At 49.0% G+C, this 10059-nt stretch overlaps 1 protein-coding gene across 5 annotated transcripts in view; it reads right to left on the bottom strand.

Moving 5' to 3' along the window:
* Positions 1-569: 569 nt before the first annotated feature.
* The window catches only part of LOC149307867 (pleckstrin homology domain-containing family G member 5-like), a 62391-nt gene continuing 52901 nt past the window's right edge, over positions 570-10059 (bottom strand). For 3 of the 5 annotated variants that reach the window (XM_089534544.1, XM_089534547.1, XM_089534546.1), the window contains 8 exons: positions 8706-8855; positions 8375-8512; positions 8028-8147; positions 7766-7898; positions 6890-7005; positions 4756-4958; positions 3053-3922; positions 570-2935 (listed from right to left, as the gene is read on the bottom strand). In XM_089534544.1, the coding sequence (XP_089390670.1) occupies positions 2926-2935; positions 3053-3922; positions 4756-4958; positions 6890-7005; positions 7766-7898; positions 8028-8147; positions 8375-8512; positions 8706-8855 (1740 nt within the window). In that variant the 3' untranslated portion in view covers positions 570-2925. Of the gene's footprint in view, positions 2936-3048; positions 3923-4755; positions 4959-6889; positions 7006-7765; positions 7899-8027; positions 8148-8374; positions 8513-8705; positions 8856-10059 lie in introns of those variants that run through there. The other 2 variants (XM_089534545.1, XM_089534548.1) reach the window with 1 other exon arrangement.

Raw genomic sequence — 10059 nt, 5'->3', positions numbered from 1 at the left:
TTGGAAGTCCCATAATCTCCCAATTTGGCAATCCTGGTTAATCCTCTGCCGTCCCACTCTTTTTTAGCAGCTTTTAAGATGTCCCATCTTCTCTTTCTTGTTCCCTTTATCCTAAACTTGCTTCCATTTTTGCAAACCAAATTCAAAGGGCTAAAATATCTGCATGATTAACTCTGAATCTTGCCCTTTCCAAAAGCAGACAGCCAGAGCTACTATTGCGTGTGTGTCCTTCCTCATTTTGGCCACCTTGACCACACTTGGATGCCCCTTGGCCACCCTTCTCCTGGGTTTCATCTAAGAACCGTTGGAGGCTGTGAAATCCACACCGATCCCCCAAAGGCTCTGCCACGTAACCCCCCCAAAAAAGAAATTTCTGATTTAAAAAAACAGACTACAATACCTCCTTGGAGACAAGTGACCCGAACCCAAGCCCTAACAAAGCAGGTTTCGGTTGATTATTTCATATTTCAAGCAGGAATGTCTTCTTTCTCAAACACACACATACACAACACACACCTCAACTGACTCTGCAGTGCAAAGAGAAATAACACAGAAGATGACAGCTGGGAAATCTGGTCTATGTTTTAATGTTTGATCCATTAAGAAGTGACAGCACAGGGGGTGGGGGATGGAGATGGTAGTATTAGAGGGACCTCCGAACCCCCCCAAATCTGCCCCATACTGGGGAGAGCTGGGGGGGGCACAGGAGCATCAAATACACAATGTGACATAAAATGAACAGGGGAAAAGCGTCCATCATCGCCTCCCCAGTGAGAGAATAGTACAGATAAACAGTTTTCGGCAGGTGGGTCTCGGGTACCGAGGGCAAGGTTAAGCTTAATAAATATGCAACATTTTAAAACGCACACATGCACGCACACACAAGTGACACCTGTGGGCCACACCTTTTGCAACAAATAAACTGGGAGCAGGGACAATTTATGAATCTTCCTTCCCCTCCCTATTGCAACACCCCCTTCGCCATCGGAAAACCTTCTGTGCCAATTGATCCCTTTCTCGTTTAATAAACAAACCTTGCAAATCCAACTTTTCTCTAGTTTTGGAAGGGAAACGTGGTGTTTGTTTGGGTTGGCTCATCAGTTATTGCCACAAAGCTGGAAGTAATGAAGGTATCAGATGCCCTTCCTTCCTTCCTTCCTTCCTTCCTTCCTTCCTTCCTTCCTTCCTTCCTTCCTTCCATCCATTTGCCACCAGCCCAATGCTGAGCTTCACTTCTTGGCATTTCCCACCATTTCACAGAACAGAAGGGAAAGCAGGCTCCCCTTTCCGATCAGCGGATCCAATTACAGAGCCTGAAAAGTCGCTTCTTTGGACTACAGCTCCCCAGGTTGCCTTGTGGGGATTCTGGGAGCCATAGTCCAAACATGTAATCTCTCCAAGCTCTGCCCACTTCAATGACTTCACCCAGAAATGCCAAGGGATGGCTGGGACCATGTCTCCATATTGTTTTCCTGGCTCACCCAGAAATTGGCATCCTGGTGGCCCTGACTCACCTTTCCACCTGGTCTTGATTTCCATCCTCCTTGCCACCCCAAAGCCCATGTTTTCCAACCCTGGGTCTCCTCCTTCTTCCTGTCCACCTACAAGAACTCTTGGCTTCCACACTTTCCTTTCCCAACATCCTTGTTCGGTCTTTGTCAGCTTAGCCAGGATGGAGTCCTCTCCCTCCCAGTACAAAGAGCATGGTGGGATCTGGTCTCAAACTGGGCCATCTCTCTTTTTGCAAAGGGTCCCTCCCAGGAGAAACGCTAGTGGTTTGGGCATCTCTCCGCCTGAGCAAAAAGCCCAATGGAGTTCCCAATTAGACGAGTGAGGTCCTTTTTTAACAAATTATTTTTTTGCATAACTGGATCTGGAGCAGAAGTGAACCCATGGGGTAGAACTAAGTTTGTTCATGCAAAAAATGATGATCACAAGTTGACAGCTGACACCATCGAAGCTGAAAGTTGCACACTCCACCAGACCTTATGCTTAACATGCTGCATGGTCACCAGCCCCAACAACGGCCCCATGGTGCGGTTGTGTAGGTCTACCTTGCAAGGGTCGGAAGAGCCGATTGTAGCTGGTGTGAAACGTGGACATAATTTTGAAGAGCACCCATCTTCTTTCCCACAAATTTGCTCCCATTCTCCACATGTTATAAAAATGTTCCCAGGGGCTGATCATAAGGCAACATGGGGTAGCCATTGACGGAAGAAGCCATGTGGGAAACAGAGCCATCTGACCATTGCACAAGAGAAAATTCTGGAAGATCTGTGTGCATCTGTGGAGGTGGATGGCAGTCGGGTGACTTGCACAAGCGACTTGAATGACTTGCAAGCAGCCCATTCACACCCAGTTGCCTGGCCACCATAGGAGATATTACTCCACAGGGTGCTGTTTTGGGAAGACAACCCCCTCACATACACCACAACACACACACATATATACACACCAGATGTCCTTATCCCAGAGTCCATCTGTCTCCAAATCTGGATGAAGCATCCAAAGTTCCTGTTCGGTGCAAACACATAGATGGACGCTCTAGAAATCCTTGTGTTCTCCTTTGCAATGCACACCTCCGCTGCCCTTTGATCACTCAAGAGCATGCCCAGATGCACACGATCGCTGCAAGGGCATGAAAGTTGGATGCCTTCCCAGTTGCACACACACAAACATATACGCTCTGCCGGCATTGACGGTCACAGCAGTCAACCACCTTCCCCTCCCTCCCCAAATCCTCTGGTGCTCCTAAGATGGTACCTCAAATCCACCAGCTATGCCAGTGGAAGAGCAGCATCTCCACCCATGGTGAGGAAAAGTGTGCCCAGGACCCAAGGGTTACACAATTCAAAAAAAGTACGTGGGACTCCTGGCTCTAGAAGTGGTGTTGCTCTTGTTCTTCTTGCACTCCTCCTGACCATCTCATACCTCCCTGAAACAGACAGAAAATAAGGAGAGAAAAAGGAGTTACTTAACTGCAAGGTCTATACATCCTGCAAACCCCAACCTGACCCCCAAATCTCCTTCCGAACCTCCCCCCAACACTCACGAGGCGGTGAGCGTGGAGTTCAGCAGCAAAGTTGTGCGGATGCGGTAGAGCTGGGCCAGGGTCAGCTTGCGGTGCTGGATGGCCTGCGGGTCTGAAAGAGTCCGGCGGGCAGCGGGGGGCCCTTCCCCTTGGTGACCCTCTCCTGGCGGCCAGCTGGGGGGACGCGACAGCCCTTCGGAGATGCTGTCCTGCGAGGCCTCCAGAGAAACGTAGCCAAGTCTGGGCAAGGAGGGCTCCTCAGCCTCCGACAACTCTGAGGCACTGCTATTGCTACTGCTGCTGTTGAAGGGGCCAGCGGGGCAGACCAATGGGCTTTGCGACCCGTTAGTCCGGGGGCAGCCCAGGAGGAAGATGGCCGGGCAGAGTTCAGATAGGCTTTTGCTCTGAGCGAGTTGCAAGGAGCCTGGGAGCAGTTGCAAGAGGTTGGCCTCCGATTTGGACTTCAGCACCTTAGTCTTGACTGGGAGGAGCTGGACGGGGGTTTGCCTGCGCAGTTTTGGGGAGCTGGTGCGCTGGCAGGGGGAGGTGTGAGCATCCTCCTCTTCCATGGAAGCAACCGTCTCCAGCTGCTGCCGGCGTTGCTGCTGTTCGGCAAACTCCTCGATGGAGGTGGGCGAAAGAGTCCCGTAGGCGCTGTCGATGGAAGACGAGCGGCAGGTGCCAGACTCTGGTTTCAGGCCGTGGTCAGTGGCTACCACTGGCAGGGACTCACCTACCTCTAAGGTTGGCGTTGTGGACGAGGCGGTGGTGCTGATGGAGGCCTCGTCTGATTGTGAACTGAAGGGGCCGACCTCTGAGTCGGGTGAAGGAGGTACCTCGCCGGCGTCCACCACCATGACGGAGATGGTCTCAGTGGAGCCGTCGGAGAGGCTGCGGAGCAATTGAAGGAAAGGTCAACTGCCTTCTAAGTGCATCACATACACAGACACACCATTGTTGCCCTGTGGCTCCCATATCACTCTGGGCTTTTGTCCAAATTGTACATTTTTGGAACTCTTAAGACCGCTTGGCCCCTTGCTCAGCTTTACATCTGCGTGCCTTATTTTAAGAAGGACATAGACCCCCCCAAAAAGACTGTTTTTGAAAGGTAGCCAGAGAAGGAGACCCCAACCATCCCTCTAGGAAATTGGTTCCATTGCCAAATTGCTCTCGCCATCAAGACGTTTCTTCCCGTGTTCAGTCAAAAACGTACCCTTTTGTAGCTTCAAACCAACAGACCTGGTCCTATCCCTTGGGACGGCAAAGAACAAATCCTCTCCCTTCTCTCTGGGGCAGCCCTTGAGATATTTAAAGAGGGATCTGTTGCTGGGGATGCTGCAGCTGGAGGTCCTGCATGGACTTGGTGCCCTCTGAAGGAACCCTAGGATTATAGGGTTATTATTCCCACAGGGTTTTTTTTGAAGCTCTCCAAAACCTGAATTTACCACCTCATTGACATGGGAAATACTAGATGCCAGGCTCCCATCATGCCTGACTACTGCTGGGAACTGTGCTTCGACAGCATCCGAAAAGTCACAGATTCCACAGCCCAACCTTAAGCTGTTTGCTTGCAACCTTTTTTACCTTTTTGTGGTGCTTAACCTTTGGGAAGGAAGAGCACTTGGAACAGAGGCAGCTGGCAGCAACCCTGCTTTGGGAACAGTGAGCCTACACTGGGTTTTAGGAGTCTATAGGAACAGAATTCACCTCTGAGCTGAGCTTACCACTGCTGGGAGTCCAAACTGTTGGTGCTCTTGCGAAGGATGGTGGGGGAGCTAGCCCCAGAAACCCCACTCTCGGCGTCCTCTTCCTCGTCTTCCTCTCCTTCCTCTTCCTCTCCTTCCTCTTCTTCCTCGTCCTCTTCCTCCAGGCTCTGCAACTGTTGGTTGCGCTGGTGGGCCTTCAGTCGCAAATGCTGCAGCTTATTCTGCAGGAGAAAGTTGAACAATGTGGGAAGAGGAACCAGAGAAAGGTGCAAAGATGCAGCCCCAGGCTCTTCCCTCCATAACTGTCATTGTTCAGCCTGGGAGGGAGTGAATAGGCTGGCCCAGCTCCATCGGGGCTAGGCTGAAGATAAAGGCTCTTCCCTCCATAACTGTCATCCTTCAGCCTGGGAGGGAGTGAATAGGCTGGCCCAGCTCCATCGGGGCTAGCCTGAAGAAGAAGAGCCCTCCCTCCAGTCCATCTGCCTTGGTCCAGGCCTCAGAGGGAGAGAAGAATGCTGGACCTGATCCCCCCCGCCCCCCAACCATTCCCTTCTCTTTTTGTGTCGTGTCTTTTAGATTGTAAGCCTGAGGGCAGGGAACTGTCTATTATCCCTTCTGTTGTAAGCCGCCCGGATTCCCAGTGATTGGGCGGTATATAAAGAAATCCTATTATTATTATTATTATTATTATTATTATTATTATTATTGATTTATTCCAAAAAGAGATATGCAATAAAGGTATCACTGTTTTGTGTTTCTGAGGTGCTATTGTACATGAATTTGAATGACAAATTCAATGAGGCCTATTTACCATGCCTCTCTTTTATCAAAGGGGAATTGGAGCTGGATCATGCCACAGAGAGATTTCTTACCATCTTGGTCTGTTTCCTTGCCCTTTATCAGCTCCAAAAAACCTGGTTTTTGGTCTCCTGTGTGACCACCGACCCAGGAAAATGGCCAACCTGATCACACACAGACACACACCTATGTTGTCAAAAGTTGAGCACCAATGTTGGTGACAAATCACCTGAACCTATGAGTTGAGGAGGAGGGTGAAAAACAGAAAGACGTTCCTGGTGGCTTCAGGTATCTCCTTCGCCCTTCTTTAGTCATTTAGGAAGACTAAAAAGTGGTCTTTCTGAATGACTGCTTCTCGATTAACATAGATTGCAATTCTGAAGTTTCACTTCCTTCCTGGCTCTTTCGCAGAAAAAGATTCTGCTTTCTCCTCCTTGTCTCCACAAAGTCTGCCCACAAGCATGGAAACCAGCTCCAGCAGCACCTACAAACTACGCTTGGATTTTTCCCTATCCACTGGTTTTCTTAAAAGCTAAAACATAAGTCTGCAAAGGAAGGAAGAGGTAGAGGAGGAATCTGGTGGCACTATTAAGACCAATCTCCTTTAGCATGAGCTTTTGTGGATTGCTAATATGATGCTCCTATAAACTATGGTAGTTGGGTGTGTTCAGATTGCTTCCAGCTTATGCTCACGGGGTTTTCCTGGAGATATTTCTTCAGAAGTGGGTTTGTTATAGCCTTCCTTTGAGGTTGAGAGTGTGTGACATCCCAAGTGCATTTCCAATGGCTGTTTGGGGGATTCAAACCCTTAGTCCAACAGTCAGTACACTACACTGGCTCTCCAAATCAAAGATGATAGATAGATAAATAGATAGATAGATAGATAGATAGATAGATAGATAGATAGATAGATCATAGAAGTCTATACACCGGTTCTCCAAACCAGATAGACAGATAGATAGACAGACAGAGAAATAAGATGGGTAGATAGAGGGACAGACAGACCAGTCAGTCTTAAAGAGACCAATAGGTTCCCTCTGCCAAACTTGCAATTTAAAAAAATACTGAAACAGGCTCTGAAAAAATTAAGTTATTTTCCTTTTCCTTTCCAGCTTGAAACTCCAGAAGTATAAACCTCTTTCAACAGAGATAAGCTCAGATGCAAGCCAGAGTGTGTGCATGCATGTGCCTTCAAGTTGCCTGTCCACTTATGGCAAACCCATGCATTTCTCAGGGTTTTCTTAGGCAAAGAGTATTTAGAAGTGGTTTTGCCAGTGCCTTCCTCTGAAATACAGATTCCACTGGTATAAATACAAATATTTCCGTAAGGTGATGGCTCTCCTGTTGCACCCACCTGGGCATTGCAGAGAGCGTCCACCCAGCTCCGGCACAGCAACTGCCCGCTGGCTTGGAAGGTGTAGGCGCCCACAGCACTCCGAAATTCATTGAGATAAATCAGCAGAAAAGAACCTAGGAAAGGAAGAAGAATTGGAAAGAATTGGAAAGGGGGTCTGGCTTTGGCCATGACTTTGGCCGTAAGTCATCACAGATTATCACAGTTTAGATGACAGCCACCTCTAGATATCTGAGCATCTGGCATGGAAAAGATGGAGCCAGCTTGTTTTCTGCTGTTCCAGAGACTCCATGAAGCAATGGATGCAAACCACAGGAAAAGAGATTCCAACTAAGCATTAGGAATGACTTCCAGATGATGGAGAGAAGAGGAAAAGAGCTGTTTGGACTCTCTCAGGAGCTGGAGGACTGTCCACCATTAAAAAAGTTTCCAAACTGGGGTTGGATGTCTATCTCTTAGGTGGACTTTACTCTGGGTTCCTTTTCAGCAGGAGGCTGGATTAGAAAATCCATTCTATTGCTTTTATTATTTCTTTACTATTTCCCATTATTATTATTTTTATTCAATTGTTATCGTTGCAAAATATTTTTCCCTGTGCTGCTGCTGATTATTTTTTATTCTCTTCTCCCTGCTCCCACTTTATTTTGGAGGGAGGTTGTGCAAGCAATTGCTTTTCTGTGTCCCCCCCCCCCCCCCTTTAATTTATTATGCTGTTTCTTTTTTCTTTGGGCACAACCAATATGATGAAATGCAAAAACCTCTAAGCAGTCACCCATTTTCTTTATATAAACATCTTTCTATTCAGGGAAATGGGGAGGGAAAGGCGATGGCTGCCCCTTTATATTCCCAGGGTCTCCATGGGTGCAAACTGCTCACCAGGGTCCTTGAGGGCACGACAGACCACCTTGTCCACCAGGAGCGGTTGCCGGATCACCTTGGTCCTCTCGGCCTTCTTCACGGGTTTGGTGATGAGGAAGAGGTCGGTGAAGAGGAAGCAGTAGACGTCCATCTGGACGGAGGAGGCAATGAGGGAAGAGTCAGGAGGGAAGGTTGGCCACTGGTCACAGGTCACTAAATATTCCTTTCCCAGCGACAGGACCACTGCCACCCTCATACTCTCCAAAACCTCAGTGCTCACCTTGCTGTCCTTCCCTTCCTTCATCTTGAGGCTCCCTTCCAGCAGTAGCTGCCGCGTCTCCTCTGTGGAGGTTCCCGGGATCGGGGCCGTTAGGTCCAGCTGCAGGAACTCCTTCAGGATCTAAGAAGGAGGCAAAACCCAATGGGTTCATGAGCCAAGAGCTCACAATGTATCCTGCCCTCTCATCCTATGAGAGGGAAGGGAGAACGGGGCAGCTCTCTGCAATGGGGTGGTCAGATGGACAAGGAGAGCCCGTCCTACCAGGTGTTCACCCATTGTGGTCCAAATACCCCCACATGCCACTAAAGACATCCCTGTATGGTGTGTACCCCCCACTTTCCTCGCACCTTGTCCACTTCGTCGGTGCTGCCCTCCACCACCTCATAGGCATCAATCCGGCTGATGATGGTGGCCAGGCGCTGCTGCTCCTGGCACTGGCGCATCCGGGAGTTTACGTGGTTGATGAAACGCTCCACCGAGTTGATCTGGGAAGGAAAGGAAAAGAAGCCGATCAGAGAGGCGAAGCACAGAGAGGCAAGCAGCCCTGACACTTCCTCCTCCATCTTGTGGCTTCCCAACCTTGACTGCATCTTCTTCTGCACAGGGCTGGGGCTATGAAGGGAATCAATGCCCTCATTTTGCCCCCCACAAAAACAACTCTTTCCCCCATTGCCTTACCATCGTAACGATGGCCTCCCGGGTGTGCGGCTCCTCCGTCTTTTTCAGCACCGACTTGAGCAGCAGCGGGTACTTGGTGAGGCGCTGGTGGGGCTTCACCAACATGTCGCTCAGCTTCAGCCGGTTGCACTGCTTGTGTTTCTCTGCCCACTGCAAGGGAAGCTGGATCAGGGCCAGGTCAGGGGCTCCCATGGTACCAGAGCCCCAAACAGGCCTAGCATTCAATTGTGGCTGGACTACAACTCCCATTATTCATAGCCTGTGCTGCCCCTGGCCATTGCTTTTGATGATGGGAGATCTGGAGGAGGCTGTATGTTGCTCACAATCCCGATTTTGGGAGTTATGATGCAAAACAAGGAACATTTCCTCCAAGGTCTAGTTCAAAACAACTGCACCCCCACAAAAATACTCCTTGCATGTAGAAGCTAGTGCTATCGTCTGTCCCTGATGCGCTCCTTGCCCCTTGCATTGGTGAATGCACTCTGGATTTTAGTACAATGTTTAAAGTGCTGAACCAATCTGAGAGGGGTCCCCAAACTCTGGTCCTCCAAATGTTTTGGACTTCATCTCCCAAAGTTCCTGACTGTTGGTCAAGATGGCTGGGACTTCTGAAAGCTGGCATCCAAAACACTCCGAGGACCAAAGTTTAGGAACTTTTGACACGTCAGATAGCTCTGCCTTGGATCCAAATTTCTAGGAGAAAAGCAGGGTATGAATTCAATAAACAAACAAACAAACAAACAAACAAACTCCTTTAAAGTTTGGGCTGGAAGAGCAAGAAAAGAGCTTCCACCTGAACATTAGGAAGAACTTCCTGTCAGGAGCATGGTAAACAGGTCTGAGGAAATGACAGGGATGTGGCTACTAGGTGGAGCTATTGCGCAAGTTATTTACAGCTCTAGTGGCAGTTATATGGGTCAGTATTTAAACAGTGCATCATTGGAACTGTCATTCTCAACTGTCACTGAGAGAGTGAGACAGTGTGCGCCTCAGAGTGGGTTGTCACTGATGTGGATGGTGGATGGTGTTGATGTATATAGTGTTGTACACAGTAGAACTTCATCTAAGGATAAAAGCCTCAACTGAGAGAAGCTCACAAGCTACTGACTACAGTCATGAAGGCGAAGAATCTGGCGCCATATGTTGGACATGTTACTTCATGCGCTGTGTAACATCAAAAGCATTTTTGGGAGAGTGTAATGGACCCTCTCAAAGGGTGATGGACTCTCCATCTTTGGATCAGTATCTCTCAGGAGTCTTTCAGCTGTGTATTCCTGCATGGCAGAATGAGGCTGGACTAGGTTACCCTCGAGTATCCCTTCCCACTCTATTCTAGGATGGTTCCGTCTCTCCT

The sequence above is a fragment of the Sceloporus occidentalis genome, unplaced genomic scaffold (genome assembly GCF_023333645.1).
Source record: "Sceloporus occidentalis isolate IW3139 unplaced genomic scaffold, rSceOcc1.0.p SCAF_8, whole genome shotgun sequence".
NCBI classification, from domain to species: Eukaryota; Metazoa; Chordata; class Lepidosauria; order Squamata; family Phrynosomatidae; genus Sceloporus; species Sceloporus occidentalis.
The sequence above is the reverse complement of the archived record's forward strand: the minus strand, read 5'-3'. Positions and strand labels throughout refer to the sequence as shown.